Raw genomic sequence first — 25,617 nt, forward strand, 5'->3', positions numbered from 1 at the left:
TGTCTGGCGTTCCTCCACACTTCCTCCATAAAGGTTGTGCGTGTAGATTTCTGGAGCAGGAGCTCATGTCATATATTAGATATGACAGCTGGGCCTAAGTCTAGTCACCCTGCAGCCTTCACGTCCTTCACCAACTCTCTCTGCTCTGAACGCACCAGCTTACCACAATGTCAAGATGTGTTCATGATCTCTGAAACAGTTGTCCCAAAAGTCTATAAACATTAAATGTCACCGTGCCAAAATGTTGGAGAATCAAATGTCATAAGTAACTGTGACATATTTTTTTAATCGAGGCTACATGCCAAAATAGTCACTTTGTACTAACAATTATGCAGTGGTATGCAAATATGTGGTCAAAAACAAGAAGATGGAAATTCAGTAATTGCAGTGTCCCACCAAAATGTCTATTCACAAATGGATTTGTTTGCTTGGTTACCTTGTATTAAACCTGAAATGAGTGAACAGTCTAATAAACATAAATGTACAGTGAGCATATGAATGAATATACATTTGAATATACGGTATTATGTACATTCATTTAATATAAATGATATAGTTGATTGAATATACGTATATATGTTTGGTTCAATATTGATAAAACCCACACCAGACTTTGGTTAAAGACATTTTCAAATAGGGAGGTTAGAGTTCAAGTGTTTAATTAATAATTAGTCCTTCCGGAAATTGCACATTGCAAACACAATATACACGCCCCAGGGATTTTCTTTTAATGGACAATAAAGTGTCATCATTATAATCGAACCACACTGCTTTGTTTCTCAAAGTTGCGCTCAAAGAAGATAATTTGCGCTGATTTATTATAGTTTTACAAAGGTGTTTCTATAGGTCTGTCACAATTATTACATAATCGTCTAATCGCAATTATTTGAGATCGTTGAATAATCGAATAAAAATTCATATATTTTCAGACATTTTCAGATCTGAAAAGATCGTCTATTTATACTTATTTAAGTATAAAGTTATTAAAATTGTCACATCTGCCCTGATGTGCAACTTCAAAGCCTAAGAGCCAAAACAGAACTGTACTTTTTTTTTTATCCATTATGTTCCCAGTGTTTAATGAAACAAAAACACAATTTCATAATGGTTGACAGCCCTAAGTGTTTCTCCATGTCCCTTCATGCTGGCTGTGTTTCTGCTATGTGCTTCCCCGCTGTCTCCGCCACCTCCAGACTCCAAGCAGAACGGCGACGCAGCTTCCGCGGCCCTGGCTAACGAGGACTGCCCCACCATCGACCAGGTGCTGAGCCCAGACGAGAGGAGCCCCGCGGGGAGAGGAGGCGGCAGCGCCGGTCTTACCCGGGAACGCTACCAGCAGGACCGGGCCTGCTTCCTGCTCAACCCCAGGGAATTCCGCGCCACAGATGGGAATGTGCGGAAAGGTACGTTTCCCACCAGGGGATAGATGTATGAACACGCACTGCTTACGCACAACACGAGCCACACAGCAAAAGACGTCAGAGACAATATGGGACCATACTGGCCCCCTCTGTTCAGTTAATGTATGCACTAAACAGGCTTGTGCAACCGGGATAGATAAGTGCACTGCATAGTATGAGATACACTTTCATTATTTCCTCATCCGTGGTGAGAGAGGAACATTTTGTCAACTAATCAGATAGACATGAGAGCCTATAGATCTAACATAAGAACTGTGGGAGCCGCAGCTATGCTTATGTGACAGGAGGCCCCATTCACAGCTAACGATGAAACATTCATGCGTATTCTCACACACACACACGCACACGCACATGCACACACACACACACGCACACAGTACATTTTAGCTCTTCTGCTCTGCTCTGTTTGTTTCCACCTCTTCACATCCACGTTGTCTCTGTTTCCATCACAGCTCGGTATCATCTTTTTTGATTTCTGTTGTTCCATATTCACATGGCGGACATGTTGTTCTTATGTCGTACTCAGGTATGACGTAAGAGCAAAATGGCTGCCATGTTGATATGGGACAATTGTCACAGGTTTTCTGTCCCTCTACCCGTCTACATATCTCTCAGCTCTGTCTCAGAGTGTTTATTTGTCCATCTCTCCATGCAGTCTGGATTTGTTTGGGGTTTTTTATGTGTCTCGTCTGCACACATTCATTCATGCTCATAAATGATCTCACATCTCTCTGTCTTCTGAATCAGTCAAGACAGTTAACCATGCATTAATTTGACTTCTTGTCACTTATGTTTTCTTTCTCTCCCTGTTCCCCTCTCTCGCTCTCTCTTTCTCTCTCTATCTCTCTCTATCTCTCTCTCCCCTTCCTCCTGCCTAACTTTTGTTTTGTCTTGTACCCCCTCCCACCCCCCCCCCCCCCCCCATGATGATACTCCCTCCCCTGCCCTAAATCCACACCTCCCTGCTCCTTTTCTTCTCTGCCCCGTCTTTGAATCCATATCTTCCTTCCCCTCCTCTTTTCCTTTGTGGTGCACCTCATTCCCTCCGTCCTTTGCCTTTATTTATTGTTTTACCCTGGGTCTGTTCTTATTATCTCCCGCTTATTTCTGAAAACCTGGCAACCGCAATTCATTTTTTTAAACCGTTCTGTTTGTTTTCTTTGTTTTGTACTGTTGCAATCCAACCACCACCACCAACTACCTGCACTAAAACACTCCCTCACACCTTCCAAACTTCCAAAACCCCCCTTGTTAACAAACTAGAGGCAGCGGCCCTGGCAACCAGCCCAGACTCCCCTCTGACTGAGGATTGGTATAAACTGGAAGGGTCTCTGTTACAGCAGGACCTCAATGCAAACTCCACCTCCTCCTGGATCAAACCATAGGCCAACAGAGGTAACACCAAAACAATTTAATGAGAGAGCCCTTAGCCTAGTCGAACCTTTATCAAAACCTACAGGAAAATATGTCATCCTACTAACATGAGATACCGTAGCATGTTTTGCAGCTGCTCACTTGGAAAATAGGGTTTTCGCCGGTGACATACACATTTTGACACCAACACTTGAACACTGACACCTGCATTCGCGCACACTGTGCGTGCATAGTTCCAAATCACAAACATACGCCACTGTGTCCACTGTGTTGTGTCTCTATGTTCAGTGGCGTTTTAAATATCATCTCTGACGTGTCTTCTATGTGACTGACTGAAAGTGTGAATGTGATAATTATGTGAGAATTTAAAGTATTACTTTACATTAGGTAGTCGATAACGACAGCTGTGCTAAGGTTGGGTATAGCACTTTGTTTTATATATTTTACAGTCCCATCGTTGTAATTAGCAAGATATTTTATCCAGCCAAACCATCCAACTTCTATGGGCTAACAGTTTTATGAACTCAACGATAATCTTGCAATTAACTGAACATCCATTATGCTTGCTTAACACTTACTCATACAAAATGTACAAGATGGAAAATAGAGTTATGGGGAAACTAATCAGGGACTACATTACAGCGTCCGTAATGGTTAGGCCCGGGTGTTCACGTGTAAATGAATACACAGTCTGAGTGTTAATGTAACTCTGAGCGTGCAAATGTACAGTAGGTTACATTTGCAGTTGCTTGCTCAGAGTTACATTAAGACTGACAATTTTACTGTGCAGGCACTTCAAGCAGCATGTTCTTGAGTACGCCCTTGTGGGCAGATTCAGACCGCTTAATGCATAGCGGTCAACCAATGCAGCAGTGTGTGTGTGCGTGTGTCTGTGTGTGTGTGTGTTAGTGCAAGCATGCCTGGGTGTGTGTTTGTGTATAAGAGCTTGTGCGGTTTACAGTGAGTGTTTTGTGTTAACGAATTAATAATAACTACTAATAACAAAACGACAACAAAAACAAAGCAGTGAAGAAGAAGAAGAGACCAGTCGTGGGTCCTGTTGTTGTCTGATGTGCCTGTGTGTTGTTGTTTTCTCCCTTCAGGTTGTGTCATATCACGCGTTTGTATGTGGGCTTATTCATTCTTACATGTTCCTTATACACCGTGTCCCTGTCCTTCTCAATGCCGTCTGAGTGTTGTGTTCGTGTTTCGTCGTGTGGCTTTCTTTTATTTTCCTTTCGTGTATTTTGTTTTTATTGTGTCGTTATTTTTTGTGTCACTCTCTCGACCTCACAGACCTAAACCCTGGCGACATTCACTGCATTCTTTTTTAGGACTTTCCTTCTTGAAGGAATTCTGAAAATACAATACGTTGTCATGCGCTGAACTTAAGTCATCATTGAATATTAATTTCAGCTAAAAGTAAGTAAAGTACTATCTGGAATACAGTGCCGAACGTGCACAAGAATATACATACTTAATATGTACATATCAAGTGTTTTCTATAGATCAATTGGCCTGCCTTGATTGTCACGTTTGTGACACTGAATGCAGTGTAGAACAATGGGGCGTAAGGTCACTGGGGTCAGCAGGGAGCTGTTAAAGGTCACTGGATAGTACACTATGACACATACCGCGCCGAAACACAGAGCACATTTTGGTTGCTGGCTTTCATTGAGCCAGACAGTCCCAATTTAATTTTACGAAAGTAATGCATTACAAAGCTGGCTTCCAGTATGTGGCATTGTGGGCGTGTTATGGGTCTGAACTGAAGTGCTATTCCCCTGATCGCGTAACTGTGTTTTCAGTGCCTAGTGTGGTTCAAAGATCAAGACTTCATGTACTGTATTTGTACGGTGCAGACCTCGATGATAGTCCAAATAATATTTGTTCACAAAACTGCACTTGGCGACTGAAGCACGTATACACACCGACTGACCAGACAGACAGACTCAATGACAGACTTGCTTGAAAACTGTCTCGATGCTGCCTTAAGGTAAGCATGCATTGAGCTGTCAAAGCCCTACACACAAAGATCCTTGATATTCCTTCAGTTTTCTGATTCAACGGTTCTTTCTTATATATATAAAAAACACAAGTGCCAGAATAAGTCCTTTAAAATAAAATAGAAGTCTTGCTTTCAAAAAGCTGCATTGGTGGCAGTCATATTCCAAGTTCTAATCAGGTTTTTTAAAGGCAGTGTGCATGTTTTTGGGCAGCTATACATTAGCACTCCTCACTTCTGTTAGTGGTTCCACAGTCTTGGGGTGTTGTAGATAGTACATACTTAAGAAGTTGTTGCCAATTTATGATCCGTCTCCTCTCTTTGATTTTTTGTCCATTTTGACCTCTTACGCACAAAATGAAATATGCATGGCTCAGTAAGGTCAAGCAGTCAATTAGCCCTCTGATTGTCTGCTCTCTATCACTGTTTAGACCTTGTTCAATAAGCTCTTTCTCTTTGGGAACTCCCTCTATTTCTGCATCCTCTCTCTCTCTCTCTCTCTCTCTCTCTCTCTCTCTCTCTCTCTCTCTCTCTTTCTCTCTCCGTTTTGTTCTTTGTGTTTGTTTTTGTGTTTACGAGTGCCTAGTTTTTTTCCCCTTCTTTTTTCTGTACATATTAATGTCTGTCCTATGTATTCTGACATATCTCTATAGTGTTTGTGAAGTGGGTTTTCTGCATCAGTGTTGTTTTAGGTGTGTGTTATTATGTGTGTGGTCTTTTCATTCTTTTCATTTGTGTGAACCTTTGCCAACGTTATTTTGTGCATTATTATGTATATATTTTCTTGTTAGTCTTTTATGTGTTTTGCGTAGGTGTTTTTGATTGTCTTTGTCTTTTTGTGTTTTTTTCGGTACAGTTAGTTCTCTCTACTTTCAGTTCTACCATCATCCCTTGTCCTTCTTTGAAGAATTGGAATGATAAAGGTGGGAAGGAAATTACCAGCAAAACATTGGAATAGATGCCAGTTGTTCTGGAATGTTTAGCTCATTCACTATGATTCCCAGTCTTACTGATGACCATTTCCCAAAGCATTCCTTGGTTTGATTTATTTGTGGGTAGGCCACTCAGTTCCATTAATTTCAGTCTAGTGAAACTTAGACATGAGATTCTGCAACATTTATTTGGTCATAGTCGGTTTATTAAATATTAATGCATGCTAAAGTGCAGAATGATTTGACAAGACTTACTGAAAATAGTCCCCGGAAAAACAATTCAAGTGTCTTTTATTTTTTAATGCAAACAGAATCAGCAGCAGAAACAGAGAATTTGATGGTGGGTTTATGAGCTGAAAGAAAGAAGAATGCCAAAATATCTTTATTTTTCCACATTCTTTAAAAAAAAAAGGTCAGCAGTAATGTTGAATGTACGGTGAGTTCAATGGGCTAAATATGCCAGAACAGTTAATTTTCTTTGGAAAGAATGACAGAAATCTCACTGGTTCACTCATTCATGACCTAATACTCAATACTCACATACGTATTATGGATTGTAGGCTCTAATTATTATCCATATCAGTATGCATGCCCACAATTAATACAATTTCACTGAGGCCATTTTTTTAATTACAACACCAGACTTAGTAGAAATCATATCACGTTTTTAATCCGGTGTATAGTGCAGAGACATTCTGTTGGAGAGATCTCACTTCCTAGCCACTACAGTCAGTCTTCCAGAGTGATTGCAAAAGGAAGCAGCAGATTACATTTAAACTAGGGCCTTCGTTTCATATCATATCAACAGTTGTCAACATCGTCAACCTGTGTTTCATTGTCTTCCGTGTTGTTTCCTGTAGTGTTTTCCCTGTGCATGCATGTACTAACCAGTGTTCACTTTGTACTTTTCACAGTGTCTCTTCATGACAACACTGCAAAAAGTCAACCGTGGCCAGATTCTTACCATAATTCGGATAAAAAAATGATATAGTGTATATACATTTGTAAAATATTTAATAACTTAGATGTAATTTACAAGAACATTCAAAATACATCCCAGGCATGTACAAGTTGAAATGGCATAATAAATAATAATAATAATGAATGGCATTTTTATAGCGCTTTTCCAAGTGCTCAAAGCGCTTTACAATGGTTCATTCATTCATACATTGCATTCATACATGCAGGCATGTAGAACATTGTGGCTTCTGTCGTGGTCCAGAAGCGATCAATAGATCTAATGTAATCGGAGCTTGCGGCATCTTTAACAAGTTGCTGATCATCTCATGTATGAATATGATATAGTATGACACCATAACCTTCTGGCTTCAAGGATAGCATTGGAATGCTTTGGCAATTCCTGGACATGCACTAAAGTCATTCAGAACACTGCTTACAGTATATTAATTTACAAAGTCACGCACGCACGCACGCACACACACACAGACACACACAGGCACACACAGACACACACAGAGACACACACAGACACACTCTTCAAATTCTGTCCTGTGTTTCCATAATCAGACCTGTACATTTTCCAGAATGTGTATTTTCTTGGTGAGAAATCTGGCCAGAACATTTGCACTTCTCCTTTTATCTCAGTCCCTCTGTGTGTGGGTGTGTGTGTGTTTTCCCCTCAGACCATTTATCCCCTCTGTGATTAACACTCATTCTCCATCCCATTCCCAGGCCGCGAGTGCAGTGCAAATGTAACAAAAGTCTGACAGTAGGTAGGTACTTACACCCTCCAGAGTGTAAATTAAGTGTGAATTTAGGTAGGTAATATTATGTCAACATCAACCACAGTTGACGGGGAGACTTGCGCGTTTCCCTGATGGGGAATCCCAGAGCGCACTTGCTCAACGCCAAGCCTTCTGGTGATTTTGCTGTGAAGTAGTGAGCAGACCCTCTCGTAGGCTCATCAAGTCTCAATTTAATTCAAGTCTGCTTGGTACAGTATTTATGTTATCTCTGCAGCAGACTCGGTTGCTTAAAGCTAGAGTCTGTACGTTTAATGTCTGTCCCAATGGAGAAAGGTAGCCTAATTGCGGCAATGTCTACTAATGAACTACAATAAAGACACAGTTAAAAAGAGAGGATCCGGGCACTCAAAGTTAAAAATGAGGAAAGCCTTTATTAAATTAAAAAGGCAACTGCCAACATGTTTCGACCAACAAGGTTGTAGAGTGTTTTGGCTACATTTAGCTGCTACATCCACACCGGGATAACATCCGGTCCGTCGGTAAAAGTGCTCCACTGCTATAAATCGCTGGGCGCTATGATTTAATGGATTAAATAACTCTGGGCAATCGGAGTGTTAAACACTCTAAGCAATAAGGCCTATATTTTGGATATAAAAAGACTTACAGTATGTTAAAAGGAACAGGGCCTCCCCGAGCGCTTCACTGTGCAGCTGCTCAGTGCTCCCTAGTATGGATCAAATACAGAGGAGGAATTTCACCAAACTAAGGGACAATAAAGTATATCAAATCAAAATCAAATAACCTAAGCCAGATTTATGCTCTCTTACATTATATTTTTATTTTTATTTTGGATTTTAGTCTTTAGACGAACCATAGTGCATCATTGATCATATGGTGGCCATTTTCTTCTTATGTCTTTCCACCACCTGAATGTAACATCAGAGAAAAATGGCCATGTGAATAATATTCACACGACCATATTATGTTCTATAGATTTGAGCTTTGAGCTTTCTTTGGAAGTGAGCTGTGTTTTCCTTTTCTCTTCCTCTTTCTCCCTTCCTCTCTCATATTTTGCATGCTGCATGCTGATTTCTGCTTAGCACCGAGAGAAGATCCAAAGGAATTGCTGGGTAGTATAAAATGCTACAGTATTGGTGTATGCTTGATAGAAGGGTTCCCCAGCCCTGGTTTTTGAGCACTGCTATGTCTGATACATACTCTAAACCCAGAGGGCATTCTTCATCATTAGTCAAAGGTAGTTGCACAACAAATCCTCAATACTCTTAGTGCTGAAAGGGAACCAAAAGCTGATAAACAACATTGGTGACAATTAATCCTGTCCAAGACTGTATTGATTCCATCAGCTGAAAGTAATTTGTAACTTTTCAATTACTCTCAAATGAGCTGTCGGAACATTAACAGAACAGTTTGGAAACAACACTGTATTGAATTATTGGAACCATTTGGGCCATCCTTCCAAGCCTAAAGTGCTGAAGTGTTGGTGCTTAAGAAGATTGTTCATTTTCATTGATTAAGACCTTGAAACAGTTTAAAAGTAATTTACATTAACAACACTCTGCCAATGTTCTAATGTGAATAAGGCCTTACCGGCTCCAACACGTTTAAAAGATGAAGTTACTACTGTAGTTGTCACTTAGGTCCTTTTAAAAGCAGTTTTAACAGTAAATTAGCATATTTCTTTCTCAAAGTGAAATGTCAGTATATTCAACTTCAACTTTTGGTAAATATAAATGAAAAAGTACATTGACTGTAATAATTATACAATACACAGGAAAATATTGTAAAATATGATCAAAAAATTATCATTGCGGTCCTACAGTATGTTGCTAAAATGTTTGTCACTAACGGTAAATATTATCTTAAATCACCGATAAGATAGTTTCAAAGAATCAGATTCCTTATTTATATACTCTTAACCACTTAAACCTTATTAGGCTACTTAGTTGATCGGATAGGCTCCATCCTGTCTTCACTCTGAACTAAATATCTTTGCCAAAAATAGCCGATCTATCAACATGATCGGCTATTGAATAATGAATATGGTTGGGTTGAGTGCGACCCGAGCATCTTTCAGTCTTGTGAGGTGATTTATATTGTTGCTGCAGGGAAGAAAGTTAAGAAACCTTGTATCTCCATATTTAAAATGTTGATGTTGCGAACTAGTGTGAACTAGTGATTTGGAAGGCATTTGTAGAATCGGTCTCATGTCTTAATGGGTTAAACAAATAACAATACATTTTTTATGTCCAATAATTTTGGACATACAGTACAAGGTTTCCAGCTGACAGCGACAATATACTGTATATGGGATAATGTACAGTGAGGTGGTCGTTATTGAAACGGAACTGATGCAAAGCAGAGGTCCTGCTTCACCCTGGAGGGATTCATTTTCCAATAACGACTTCCTCACTGTACGTTATGCCACTTATTACATGGCTACTTATGAACAAAATCAATAATTTGACATGGAATATTGATTTAAAATGATTATATATTAGCTTACACGCTTTTCTCAGATAGCAGCGGTCTGTTATTGAGAACGGCTGGTCTGCTATCAGGAAATAACAGACCGCACAAGTGCCTTGATTGACCGATCAGAATATAGTATTCCACAAGGCAGCAAAAATAATCAAATGGATAAACATATACAGGTATAGGAATATTCAGGTTTTCTCTGAATGGGAAACTACTGTAGCTGAACTTTAGCACTGGAACAGCAGCTCAGCTTGTCCACGCAGTGTTGTAGAAATCTTTTTGTGGCATGCTGCTTCTACGCAAAACCAGAGAAAATGTATTCATCAATATTTCACAGAGTTGCCTACAGGACTAATGTGCCTGAGCCAGTCAGAATAAAAAGAGAGGACCTTTATTTATGGTGACGTTTTATGCACAGTGGTGAAGTTGCACCACCACTGTGCACCACAACGTTTCTATAGTTTTCCATTTCAGCAAGAAGGCGCAACGGTCATTGTATTGTACTGATTGGTGTAGTTTTGATGTCGTCTGTCTGTGACTGTGTTCCTTAAGATGGTTGGAGTTTGGCCATAAATACACTCTATGACCTGGTGATTCGTTATACCACAAGCAATTTATGTTATTGATCTGCTAACACATTGTTAACCACTTTAACCACAGCATCTCTATTCTGTGGTGCACATTCGCCAAAAATAGCAGATCACAGTGAGCTTGTAGATCGGCTCTTTTGGGGGGAGAGATTTGGTGTAAGCGGAAAAAAGCGGTCCAAGTGCAGTTGCAACTCTGGTCGTTTCTCTAAGACTAGGGTTTAAGTGGTTAACACACACCGTGCTACTCCACCCATTCTTGCTTGGTTCGCCATTGTTAGGGCAGCAAATTCTACCTACCAATGGTGTTTCCTACTACACTTGACTCAACAGCACTTCACCACGGCACTACAACATCTGGCCACTGATACAGGGGGAGTTCCAAGTTTGCATGCTTTGTCCCGTGTTACACCCGTAAATATACAGAGGGAAATGACACATACGTGTTCTGTGTGGACCCCAGGAAGATTAGCTGCTGCTATGCACCAGCTAATGGGGATCCTAATAAAACTCTAAACTCTATACGTATAACCGGTAAGTGTATTGCCGTATGTCCTCGTATGCATAATTCATTTAGCTTCAGAATCACTTGCAGACTAGGATATTTTCAGTGAAGCACCCTGTTTGACTGTGTGTCGTTTCCCACTGTATATAAAACAGTGAACTGATCTCCATTTCAGGATATGATTACCGGCAACAAGAAGTGATATTGGATGTGGCAGGGAGGTTGTTTTTGTGTTGGCCATATGAAGTTGTCAAGAACCGCAATAGCTTAACCAAAAAACAAACAAATAAAAAAAACAAAAAACATGTCCAGTAATGACCAGTATGTCATCACTGCCTATCAGATGTGTTTTATCTCCATATTTCAACTTACAAATACATGAAATCAACTTCATATCAAATTGAACACAATTTAAAAATCAAAACAATACATGAAATCAACTTCAAATCAAAACAAATTGAACACAATTTTAAATAAATAAAAATAAACTAACCTTCGTAAATGGTATGTAATTAGGCTAATTACCGGTCAAACTTCATTTGGTCAACGATTGTCAGTCAGATCTAAACATGGTGTACCGTATTTGCTATACTGTGTTGTCTAATACTGTATGCTTCTGGCCAAATAGTTGTCTAAAACACCTGCACATACTGTACGTAGTATTTGTATCAGTTCATATTGTAAAATGTTGGGTGTTTTATTCAACTGGCCATCTGGGTGTTTAAATCCTTAATATCTTGAAAACCGTTTGCTTTTCTGTTTTGAGAAGAACAACAGAAATGAATGACATAAATCATAACTCGCATTTTCTTGTTTTGTCCTGTCCTGTCCTGTCTTGTCTCTATGTCTGTCCTTGTCTGTCCTTTAAATGTCTTGAACATGTTATGATTTTACAACATTCAAAATGTTTTACACTCAAATTGTTCTATTCTCTGACAACATACTCTCTTAATTTGAACACCATCTAATATCTAATAACATGCTCATGTTCATGTTTCAATACTATCTATACAACCATTTAACACACAATCAACATCAATCCACCCCCTCTGGCTATATTGTCATTAAACATAAAAACTTATGATTTTCTTTTTCTAATTCATTTTATGATATACAATAATATTTCTAACTGTACGCAAAAAATCCCACCCCCCTAATCCCACGGCTCAATCCAATGTTTAACTCTTACTCCCTGAAGCGACTGGCTATGAGAAATCTCGCAGTTTGAATAACATATCGGGAATGGCTGGGTCGTCCCTGCGCCTCACTCCCATCACTAGCGCGCCCTTTGAAACCTATGAGACTCCAGGACAACTGCGCAGATGCCGATCCCCCATCCCCTCCATTTTGTAGCTAAACGGAGGTTCACTAATAGGATGTTGAAAGATCCAGTGGATTAGCTATGGACAGAAAGCACTCATACCTCCATTAGAGTTGTACACGAAAACATGATGCGCGACAGCAATAGCAATAACTCAACATGATCTTGAATGTAGAGAGAATGACCTCTTGTCTTGTGAATACAGTGGTTTATGATGCATGCACCAGGTTAGCTGATGGGGTCACATAAAAAGTTTAGCTTGAAAAAGAAATATACATTTACTTTGAATTCCTAAGAGAAATATATATATAAATAAGATACATATTTGAAATGGGTAGGAAAAAGAAATAGGACATCGTTAAAGCTAAGTAATGAGAACATTATGAAAACATGTGTGCACAGTTAGGTTTTAAAACTTAGCATTAAGTGTGTAGATTGACATCTGTTTTTGTGCTTTCTGGACCAAATCACACTGAATTCACACTGAATGCTGTCCAGATATATGATAATGACATGGATTCATTTAGCCAAAGAACAAAATATATTGTAGGCTCTAGTGACGATCTTATTTTTCTTCTTTTTTCTTTCATCTGTGAATATTTATATACAGTATAGACACCATTCTGGTATTCCTCTTCAACTCATAGGAAACATAACCAGGCCATGTGTCCCTGGAATTGAGCTCGACATTAACAACTACTGTACCTTCAACTTAAACTTTTTACCACTTTCAATGTAATACCATGCAACATGATTGTGTTGATCGGTAGTAGCAATGTCAGCGCAAAACAATGCAGAAAAAATAATGGTTGGTACAAAACAAACTGCCCTCTATCATGATGTCATGATTCCATGCTTTTAGGGGTAACTCAAACCGCTGTAATCTTTCGCTGCACCATTCTAGAGATTATTAATTTATGCTACGTTGGTGGCAAAAAAGAACAGATCTACAAGCTCACTGCAAGCTTGTAGATCAGGTGTTTTCAGCACGTGCCACAGGCATACACAGTATTAATTGGGCTTAAAACGATTTGTCTTTGTCGATACTGTATATTGTATTAGTTAATACCAATACAAGCACTTTACTAACAGTTGTTTCTTTGCTAGCTTTAAAACAATGAGCTTGCCTGTGTGGATTCTACGTAAGACATGATCCATAGTACAAAACATAAACATTACCTATTTTCAAACAAACTGCAGGTAATTTTAACCCAGCTGACCATTCATCAAAAACCTTTTCTAACAATAGATGTTTAGTTTTTCTAAATATCTGTTCTGCTGCTTTTGTCACCTTTTGTATGATTTAAGAAAAGAAAACACCATTTCATAGCTTTTCACCCCTGCTCTATCATTTTGATATAGACTAAAACAAAGTTAGCTGAAAGTTAGCTGAATAAATAAACCACAAAGTACTTTTATTCATTTCAATTCACCCGCCCCTCCCCCAATCTTCTCTCAGATTGCAATTCATTATTTATTTTATTGTCATAAAAAATAGATCATTATGTCATGAAAGCAAAAAAGTGAAATACATACATATTACACATACTCATATATGCAATATACATGCAATATTACATTAATGCTGGAAACATGTTGTGCACATACATATGTAAATATGCAAATCTATTTTTAATCTTGAATGTGCACAGATTTAATAGGCGATCCACCTATTATCTTTAATTTAGATGTTCACAGTCTAAATGTCTTGACAGTATTACAATGACATGAGCCATTTGTCTTGTTCTGATTCAAGTCGGTCTTGTCTTACTGGTCTTAAAGTTTTTTTTTTTATGTTGTACTGTAGCTGCCATTTTTTAATTTTATAACAGTAATATTTTAGTTTTGTAATCGTTTTATATTTGCATGTGTATTGGTAAAGTGTATTTCATTGTGAGGAATGAATCTTTCTGTACCAATGTCTATTTAAACAAACATTTGTCAACAAAGGTCTGTTCTATTTCTCTGTTACTAAATTCTCTATGTGTAGATCGACTTAACTGTCCCCCAACCATGGGCAAAACAGTTGTAAGTGCTTTAGAACTAACAAACAATTCTTTAAAAGTATATATACTTAGTACTTTCATACTTTGTAAAAGAGAAACGTAATCTGTTGGGTTAATCCATTCCAGTATCCTTAATCTAGCAGTTCATTATACAATCAGAAAAGTGTTTTGTCACAAACCCTTTGTGCTTCCAGAGGACCTGAATTTAGGTATGCAGTATCAAGATTTAGGATATAAGCCAGGACCTGACTTGAATATTAATGAATGTGACAAATAATGTACGACAATGAATTTACATGTTTATAAAGGGTCAAGTTATGGTTATCTCAGTAAGAGTAGATCATATCCTATGCTAACACTAGATGACATAATGCTTGCTCATAGTGAAATATTGAGTCATTAATTGAGAGAATAATTTCTGTCAGATTTATAAAGCCCCAATGCAATATTTACTAGTATCATATTTTGTGCTTTTTGAAGATATTGCACAACATATCAGGATTCTAGATTGTACACAATATTGGAGTTGCTTCATAAAGCTGATGGAAATTGTTGTCTCAGCATAAAGTTAACATTCTTCACATTCTTGGTAGCATCAGTTCTCTCAGTGTTCAAAACCTCCTTCGACTTTTTGAATGCACATGGATGCTGTTTGATCTTAAGTGCAATGTGGATGATACTGTTTGAATGCTACTGGTATGCCAGTATACTTGGACTATACTAATACCATGTTCTTTTCTTGTTGTTGAAATCAAGGAAAATGTCAAATGATTGATAATGATCAGTTGCATCGCATTCACAACATGAAAATACTGTATGTCTTCATGTTAGCAATTTAATGTATCAAAAGCGGCGAGAAGAATTTTGTTTCTGTAGATATTTCACATTGTTGTGCCCAATGAAATTCACCTCGGACACTTTGAAATATACATTGTTTAAAGAAACAAAAATAATCTGATGTTGAAAGTGCCTCTATGAGGCCCCTGTAGGCTGCAAAGTCAATTGAAGGGTAATTTTTACTTGGTTGCGCGCCGGTGTCCTACACTGAACATAGTCGATTTACAAGCTCTCAATCTGCCACACTGCATGCTATTAGCAAACCGTGTCCTACAGTGTCCTACACTGAAAATAGTCGATTTACAAGCTCTCAATCTGCCACACTGCATGCTATTAGCAAACAGTGTCCTACAGTGTCCTATACTGAAAATAGTCGATTTACAAGCTCTCAATCTGCCACACTGCATGCTATTAGGCATGCGGTCTCTGCCATGTCGACACCGGCGCACAACCAAGTACAAGTCGGTGTTAAGGAACTCATGCAAAGTAGCTAGATTTACCTAGCTCCACATTCAAAGTGGTGCTTGATAAGTCAATAGTTAAAACTGAACATGTACATATCTGTATCTACATGTGAATATATTAAACTCATATGAAATACATTTTTGATGTATACTTTGTCAGTGGGGGCTTGGGGTTCATGTCGATTCTAAAATGATCCACTGTTCTCTTTGTCCTTTTAAAAGGCAGATGGCTGGATGTTGACTATTTCATAAAAACTGCAACATGGGCTAATGTAAATAGGCATACCTATTCAAAAAAGTATTTTGTGATCTATTGTTTTCAGATACTGTAGCTTTTTTATTTTTTTATTTGATCATATTGACTGATGATTATGACATACCTTTATTGATCTTGTAATAACTTAAAGAAATAGAAATGATTGTTTTTTTTCAGCTTATGGTTCTGACTTGTTTATTTGGGTAACAATTTACACTATGGAGTCAAGTATATACAGTATATATGAATACATAAATACAAGCAGTTATTCTGTGTTTTGGTTACATGTGCTATGAGTTTGTTTTGGTTTCATTCACTCTGGTTTGAACATGCAGTCATACATTATAATTACCGGTATACAAAGTGCAGTGATAAATAAACTTAACCAAATGCACGTGGAGTACAAATGTGCTGAAGTCACATTCTTTTATCATCTCTGTGAAACATAAGTTTCACAGAGATGTAATGATATCTCTTATTTTTCTTGAATTTTGTTGAGCATGTTTCTCTGCATTACAGAAGCCTTTCTCTTTACATATCTTTTACATTGGACAATGACAAATGAAGTGGGACCTGAATGGAAGCACAGTTGAGAAGAGATGAAATAATAGAAATGAAAAGCACTGTTTTCTCTTTTTTTTCCTTCTAGGGTTGTTGTGTGCTCCACATTCACTGGACTGCATTAGAAGTGTTTAACCTAACCCATACCCATTGCGTACCCAGCACATGCTGCGAGAATTATTTGCCGTACCTGTATGCAATTGAAACTTTGGTCAACTGTACGTGACAAGTATTTGCCTGAATGGACTTGCACTTACTGTACATGCAGTGCAATACTAATTATTAGGGTTGCCACTGTGCGCTCACTTAAGATGGTGTCATTGTATGGCAGTGTTCTACTATGCTTTGTGCAGTACAGTAATTCTTCTTTGGGGTGTGTGAAGCGTTCATGGGTAGATGGGTTGTGTGTACAGTGTACTGCATGTGTGTCTATCATTAAGCTGTTGTCCCATACTCTACATATCTCAAACAAATGCAGATATTTGCACGCACGCACGCACACGCACGCACGCACACGCACGCACGCACGCACGCACGCACGCACGCACGCACGCACGCACGCACGCACACACTGTAATGACTAACTATTCAACACTTGGTTTTCTATCAATTATTTTCATGGATCAAAAGTTCCTGTTTAGTACAAGCTTTTCCATAGTTCAAATAAACATTACTTACAGTATGTATTCATTTAGATTGGTTGGAGAGTGGAGAACATGGTGTTGGGTGGTTGGTTGGTGAACGAAACAATGTTCACATTCAGCTTTATGTCACAGATAAAGTCGAATTTATTCTTTGTCACGTGATGGTCTTGCACTCCGAGACCAGCCGAGAACAGCTGACCTATAAGCTCACAGCACGCCGCATCCGCGGCACACCGTGAGCTTGTAGGTAGGCGAATTCTCAGCGTGAGGCAAGGTATGAATCAGGCTTGACACTGCTGTGATTGATTTGACCTGTGTGTGAGATACTTGATGTGCCTACCATGGATCATTATGTTGCGGGTAGCCTTTTACTGTAGTTGTAGTAGAAATGTCAATGCAATTCAAAATTATGCATTTCATTCTCACATGCACAGTTAAGCAGCAGTGCACAGGTAATGCTAATCCCCAATTATTTCCCTATTGTCCATTTTGTATTGGTAACATTGAAGCAGAAAAAACCCCATATTGAAATAATTTGATGGACATTCATGTAACTGGCTAGATTCTATTTTTTTAAATGAATTGAAATTGAAATAACTGTCTAATTGATGTGAAAGATTGGTTTATATTAGTTGAACACTGCTATAAATCAACCTAAACATGAATGCTAACTGCTAATCAGTGATTGTCAATAATATTTAGGTTGACATGATTTGTCTAATCGCTATGAATTGAATATTAATGGAATTCTGTTCTTGTCTTCACAGTGTTAAGTTTCTAGAAATCGCCCCTTTTCTCTAAAGAAGAGTCAGTTACCGGTAATCACAAATTAGCGGCGTGGAGCCACATAAGTGACATGTGACACGGATCTACAGTTTAAAGGAGATCTATGGCGTGACAAGAGAGACACCAGAAGGTAATCATGAAGGAAAGAAACCCCAACAAAACAAAAGGAAAAAAAGAAAATGTGGTCTGCTCCTTACGTTGTTACCAAAGCAGCCTCTCAGAACTCTGGCCACACCTTTTGACAACCGTCTGACCAATTCTGTCTTTTGTTTTTCTTGACAAACTGACTGAGCATTGCACTGACACACTTTGGAGAGAAATGGACTCCAAATAACACATTCCAGATGACATTGTTATGTTTGTCATCTTGTACGATGATCAACCACCATCTGTCGTGCTGATCAGCTGAGCAAAGATTCCGAACAACCACATGGCTCCGCACAGGACTGGATGAACAATGTAGCATCTCTGCTAACATACTGTAGCATTTGTTGGCTGGGAAATAACTTGACTTTTCCATCAACAGTTTGAAGAAAGGAATTTATGCATTGAAAGGATGTTTTTTTAGATGTCATCTCTCCTCTTGGATTCCTTAGCATATACAGTAATAGGCTACATGAGAGACAATGGATTAGTCTTTCTCATCAAAACCTGTAACATTCCAAAAGTTGCGTCAGATTCTGTGAAAGAACAATATACAGTCATTGACTTAACATGCACATGCGGATCATTATAATAGCCATCCTCCAATTTTGTAACTTGTAGAGCAGTTACAGTTCATTAAACCTAAGTCTTCCATTTACTTCCATGAGGTTAAGAATTCTGCCATCTTTACTTCCACACTTAATCAAGATCATCAAAAGCACTTGTGACCATCAACAAAAAGCACATGTACAGTAGCATCAGCTCAGACCAAGATCAGATTCATGATCAGATACAGGAGCATTCACTATAAAGCAAAATGGTGGGCAAAGCCTTGTTCATTATGTCTCTCATGTACCAATGTGTACTTTCCCCTAAAATCGATGTGAGACACCAAAAATGTCCAGTGGCATGCACTTGCTGAATGAGCTTTGTGTGATGTAATATAGATTAGGAGAAATATTCCATTTTAAGGTTTGAACACACTTCTTGATACTGCCATTGCTTCTGTTTGGTACGAAATAGAAAATGTAATTCCTCTTACAGAAGTGAATAGTAAGTCCTTAAACTGCCTCTAGTTAACCCCTTTCCTTATGCACATGAAAAAAGAAAGAAAATCCACGTCATGTGTGAGAGAGTGACTGACATTCTGCTCACATCAATCATAAACGGCACACCGCCTGCCAGAGCGAGACAAAGCTCAAAGCCCAGAGACCACTATCCCTCTTTGGCTAATAAAGAGGGCCATGGGTCTGCTTAAATTACAGTGCACAGGATGCCTCTACCACAAGGATATTCTTGAAGTGTCCAATTAGCCTGCTACCCTCCTAGCCTGCGATTTTGAAAGGGACCAATCGGGCAAGAAATCCCCAAGACACAAAAGGCCTACACTGCCAATCAGGCACGAGAAACCCTCCGTATATACTGCCCCATTCCTCTCTTGTCCGCTCGTGCTGCCAACGACTGCTTCAAGGGCACGTCTAGCCTACGTCAAGATGAGGATGGCCCACAGAGGAGACCATGAGCTACACAGGCAACCCAGAAGAAATGGACCTACAGGACCACAAGTGTGTGGTCGTGGGAGTAGGAAGTGTACAAAGAGAACAAATCTATATTTTGATAAACAAATCAACTATGAATGGCTTCAGAGGAAGTTCATTGGAAGAAAGAGGCCGGATTGTGAGGGAAGGAAAAGAAATCTGATGCAGAGTGTGAATTTGGGAACCCGGAAGGGACTCAACGTCATAGGGGAAAAGAGGTTTTGCGACGGGTGTGAGAGTCATCATCCCCTCGAGCACTGGAAAGCGTGTTTGTTATTTAGAAAGCCAAGCAATGACAGACTCATGTCTGCAAAGAAAGACATGCGGGTCTACTAAAGATGGACGCTGGGATAAACAAATGAAGAAGAAAAAAAAAGAAGAATGCATTTTTTTTGTAACTTTGTTTACCAGCATGACTACTCTGCATGACTGTCTTTTCTGCAAGCCCTTAGTTGAAGACAAGGGTGCTAGAGATACAAAAAATATATATAAAAAGGAATTTAAAAAATGTTATATGCAATTAATGTTTAAAAAAAGATTATAATGACAGAGAAGAGCTATATTTTGTTTTGAAAAGTTGAAAAAAAAATGTGAATATTGAAAACCTATGTTTGCAAAGTACACCCTGAACTATGTTTAGTTTGATGAAATCTCTCTGTTACTACTGCCCCGCAATCCTGCCCTCATTCCAACCTTTTGGACCCTTGCCATTGCCATTGGTTTTCATCTATTGCGTTGCGTTATACTTATGCATTGAGCAGCGTATTTTCACCACTACCATGTGTTCAATCAGAAGACCTAGCCAACCGCATACCATTAGGACTGGAGATGTTCCCCTCTGTTCTCACCTGTAAACTACATGTTCTCCTCCCTTGATTCATTTGCACAACTGTCGTAGCAGCAGCACTTGTACACCATCAGCTCTCTGTACAGCGGCTTTACTGGTCGACAATTATCAGTGGTGGACAAAGTACTTGAGTCAAAGTATAGATACTCCTGATCAAATATGACTCAACTACACCTTAAAGTTGCTCTGTCAACGTTGTACTCGAGTTAAAGTAGTGCAGTACTTTCTTATAAATATGCTTCAGTATTCAAAAGCACATGCTTTAAAAATAATTTAAAAAAATGATATTTTAGACATTAATCTTTTAGATGGATTGAGACATCATCTAGCTCACACCACGAGTTGTGAGCTTGTAGATCTGATTTAGAAATAGGGCATAAGTGATTAATTCATAATGTGCTATTTCAGACAAAATGTAAACACTCAACTAAAGTACAGATCCTCAGAAACTGTACTTAAGTACAGTACTCAAGTAGATCTACTCTCCACCACTGTTGGTCGATAATTATAAAAAGCTTGCTTTTTTCCTTTGGCAATAATATACATGAACTGTCATATGATTGTAGCAGGGCAAACGGAGCTCCACGTGGCTATCTCCTATGCCTAAATGTCTAGAGATTCGTAAAGTCTTTGGATGACCCGTGGCAGGGTTGTTTTGCTGAGATAGGCAGTCCTCTTCCACTGCTCCTCGGGAGGGACGTGGTGGGAGTCAAAGTTGGAGTTATCCAATCAAAATCCACTGATTGTTCAAGAGAGATACTGTAATGGCCAATAGTCAAGAGAGATTTCAGGTTTGCATGATGGAACCTTAGAGTATAGGATGGAACCAACTGCCATTCCCAAAGTTTGTGTGTCTTATAGAGGACTCAGGTGTGTTGACGGTGTGTGTGGATGTAGGTGGTTTGCTAATTTATTTTTCTTCCATAATAGAAAGTCTACTATATAGATAAAGATAATGTGAACACCTCACAGTGATGTGTATAAAAACGCATGCATTATGATTTGATTGTCACTCTTGAGTGTGGAGGGGGGCAGTCTAGACATAACGTACCCCTTAAACTCCCTTTCGTTGTTACTCATGACTCCAGTCCCGATATAACTAAACACTGTGCCGTGTTGTAGAGCAGCAAACGTCTTCCTTCGAGAGACAACTGAACACTACGCACACTCTAACAGTGTCAGCATGGGTGTGTAGAGGTAGCTCGTATTTGTGGTTTTTAGGTGGTCAGGTCTTGCATCCGCCATTAACCTCATGGTGTTGCCGTCGTCCCATTGGCTCGTTGGCAGCTCGCCGCAGCACTCGACAAAGTCATGCGGGGTATCCCCCATATATAAAGACCCAGAGCTTCCAAACTGATGTCATTGAAGTACTTTATAAATAGAAAGAGGAAGAAATTGGTTGACAGATGCCAGTGGCCACCCGAGTGGAAATGAAAGGGTAGCGTAGAAATATATGTATCAAGACTTCCCACTGTTGAGCAGGTCGGGTCGTACATGGTGGCTCTCCGAGTATCTCGTCCGTGGTTGGTAATCAATGAGAGTGTTTGAACACCCTGGCTGGTCCAGGGCTAATCTAAAGCCTAATTTTTACTTTGTCGTAACGACTACGACCTTAACGTTTTTCAGTTGGATTGGAAACCTGATATAAGTGACAGGGTCGCACAGCAACGTATGTTAGCACTAAGGCAGCTGTTAAATGTACAGTACCTGGTTGCTTTAGAATTTGAGGATTACCAGTAGACAAGACTCAGTAGCGTGATATAGACAAGAGACAATTCAAGGGTTTTGTTGGGTCTGCATTGGTTTTACAGGGTCTAGAACTTTGTGTCTACTTGCAAAAAATGGTCAGCGGCAGGATTCTTTTTTTGTTCCCCTTTACCTTTTAAAGAAATGTCTGTTCCTATTTTAAAAGGCAGTAAGACACATTGGTTTTGTGGGTCACGAAGTGAGGGGTTTATGAATATTTCAGAGGCTCATAATCAGATTTTTACTTTGTTGTGCAATGTGCTGTGCACCGGAAATTGCAGATCTACAAGCTCAAAGCTTGTGAGCTTGTAGATCGGCTATTTTCTGTGCATAACAGCAACCAAGTACTACAACGGGGCTTTATAACACGGAATGGTGTGCATGCTTGCAAAACTGTGCGTCACCCAGCAGTTTGAGGATTTTAGCTACAGTATTGCTGTTTGATTTTGTTTCCCCATCACTGATTCTTGAGTTTGCCATTGCTTCATTCTGTACATTGTGGTTTCTCATCCTCACGCCAGGCTGAAAAAGATGTCTTTCCTTTCCTATTGCGTAATACTGCCATTTGATTTGTGTCACGTTGAACGGAATGAGATACAATGTCGGAGTGCTAAGTCTGTTTTATCCTTTTAAGACTGCTTCTGAACCATTCAACCTCGTTTATGCTTTGACATTATGCGACTACGTCTTTCAACCCGGTTGTACGATGAAGTATAAATTAAGGTTAATGGCAAAGGAGTCACCATTGGCTGCATAAGTCTCACATAACCAAATGAAACAAACAAAATATAGGCCTATATACTTTATGTGGTCAGAAATTGCCACTGTTAACCTCAATATTGGTGTGTATAGTTTCCACAGTACTATGGCCTGATGCTGTAGTTGAGAAAGTGTTATGTGGTCTTTATCTGTCATGGTATACCTCCACAAGCCCTACTCCTTTACTTTGTGTGCCTGCCATTTTGAAGCCAAAACATATCATGATTTCCTTTTTGGTTTTCTTTGTTTGAACTGAGGATATGCAATCTGCACCGCTAATGCCAATGATGACTGCCTCTTTGATTCATACTAGGTTGCGTGCTGTCGCGCATCGCAAATAACAGATCTACAAACCAGCGGCGTGTTGTGATCTTGTAGTTCGGCTATCTTTGGTGCACGACCACCACACACAACTCGGCATAATTCACGTACAATCTCAGAGTTTCTGATGTTCTGTCATCAGCTCAGATGATTGAAACCACATCTCTAGTGGCTTTATGACTTGCTATAAACTGACTTAGTAACCATTAACTGCACCAAATTTGAATACGAGGCTAACTAAAAATGATTACTAACTTTTTGAATACTAACAAAACGATGGAAATTGTTTTCAAAACAGATACCATTATCATAGTGGATAGATATTTTTTTTAAAGATTCTTACTTAACATCATATGTTAGCAAATAGATTATACACATATACTGTACACTTTTCCCAATATGATTTACACATGCATCATGCATTCCAAAGATGAAAGAAAAAATGATGTTTTAGGTCCATCTTACATGCCATCATGCTTCATAAAACAGACTTAGGTACTATTTCATTGTACTGTGGTCATAGGAGGAGAATACATTAAGGGAGAAGATGGTGGTCACTGAAGTATTTGCCGGATAATGCCGGATTTTATTTTTGAAACGGAACACAAAGAACAACTAACTCATCAAGAACTGTATAAAGTATATTTCAATGGAATGTTCATGATCTATCTTTTTATATTTTCAAGAAAAGAATATAAACATATCAATAAAGCGTCATAATTGAACATATGTCGACTAATGAGACTTAAAATGTATGAATGTCAATGAGATCTAATGTGAATCAATCTCCATAACAGCTTGAATGATCATTAACCGATTAACAGTCATGAGATGCTTTTACAAAGACATGAAAATTGCTTAATATCATTGAAATGAACTTAAAATAAATGAGAAAAAGGTTATATCAAAGAAGTGCAGTTTGTGTTAGCTTTCTGACTGATATAAATGTGTCATCTTCTTCTGTGATGATGTTCCCGTAGAAATGAAGTGCTAATTGTAGCTACTGCCAGGAAAGGCCTCAATATATTTTCTTCAAATACAAGGTACTGTAGGTGAATTAAGTTGATTTCATGTAAAAACAAAAACAAACAAACATTCATGCTGTTTTACAAACAAGCATGTTTTGTTTGGTTAGTTTTTTTCACCAAGGATTGAAAGATGACATTCACATTCACCCACCAGGTCAGGGAGACATGAAGCTATTGTATACTGCAGTGGTTCTCAAAGGCTTTCATGTCAAGGCCCCCCGCATTGATACAGACCTCAATTTGAAAAGATTTAGTGTCAGAGACACCTATAAAACAATTTTGTTGTTAGATTTAGTATACATCATTATACAAACTGTCTATATACTAGGTGCCCTTGGGGAGATAACAGTGGAGAGGGTGAAACCTCTATGATCTGAATATAGTCATCAACAAAGAGAATGTGACGTAAACGTGTTGTTGGCGGCGGTGGCCGAACGGATTGCGGAGCGGTCTTGATACCGGAAGGTCGCCAGTTCGAATCAGCGGTCCGACACGTTAAAATTACCACCGCTGAAGTGCCCTTGAACAAGGCATTGAACCACTACGATGAAATGTTCTATGAGCAGGGCCTGGCTGGAAACAAGTTCTTGAGCTTAGCCCAGATACCCTGGGTAAATATAGTAATCATTTAATTTCATTTCATTTTGTAATAGTGGCAAACCTCACAAGATGACCATTGTATAAATAGGTGTCATCTCCTCTATACTTCTCTTATTGGGCTAACTTCCAACCAGATGAAAAAATTAATAAACACAGTAAACTGTTCCTCATTGTTGGGGGGAGGGGGTCCCCCTGAAACCCCCTCAAGGACCCCTTGGGGTCACTTAGAACCCACTTTGAGAGCCACTTTCACGTGAGAAAAGTGTAAATGCATAAAGTCCTCACCCGCCTTACTACCTTAGCCAAGCAAGAGCCTTGATGTTACAGACCTACATTTGGGAAGCCATTTGAGGCCCATCAAATATAGATCTGCACTATCAAAGCAGTGCATATTTTGGAGCTCAACTGGGTTCCTGTCACGTGACATGTTAAGAGTGATGAGGTAACACTATGTGCTTCCACTGCAGCTCAGTGCAAGATCAAGTAGCCTAGCTATGGCTGACCTATCTTGTAAAGGTTTCATGACTTTGACACAAGATACTGCCTATATATGCCATAACCTTCCTGAGGACACAGACAAATCATTACTTTACTTCCCGACCGTCAACCGCAGTGTATTAGAAACATCTGCTGAAGCCTTAACTAAGGCAAACTTGGGCCTACAACAGAGAGACATACAAAGCGATGAGACCAAAAATGGTGGTTAGTGACTTATAATGACTAGGCTAAATTA

General features: G+C 39.0%; 1 protein-coding gene across 2 annotated transcripts in view; it reads left to right on the top strand.

The window, feature by feature from the left end:
• Positions 1-21,920, top strand: part of LOC306915956 (voltage-gated potassium channel KCNC1-like) — a 48,848-nt gene extending 26,928 nt beyond the window's left edge. Inside the window, exons 3-5 of one of the 2 annotated variants that reach the window (XM_079493650.1) lie at positions 1,194-1,403; positions 2,685-2,816; positions 17,883-21,920. In XM_079493650.1, the coding sequence (XP_079349776.1) occupies positions 1,194-1,403; positions 2,685-2,806 (332 nt within the window). In that variant the 3' untranslated portion in view covers positions 2,807-2,816; positions 17,883-21,920. The remainder of the gene's footprint in view (positions 1-1,193; positions 1,404-2,684; positions 2,817-17,882) is intronic. The other variant, XM_079493649.1, reaches the window with a different exon arrangement.
• The last annotated feature ends 3,697 nt before the right edge of the window (positions 21,921-25,617 follow it).

This window comes from Electrona antarctica (assembly GCF_951216825.1).
Source record: "Electrona antarctica genome assembly, chromosome: 22".
Taxonomy (NCBI): Eukaryota; Metazoa; Chordata; class Actinopteri; order Myctophiformes; family Myctophidae; genus Electrona; species Electrona antarctica.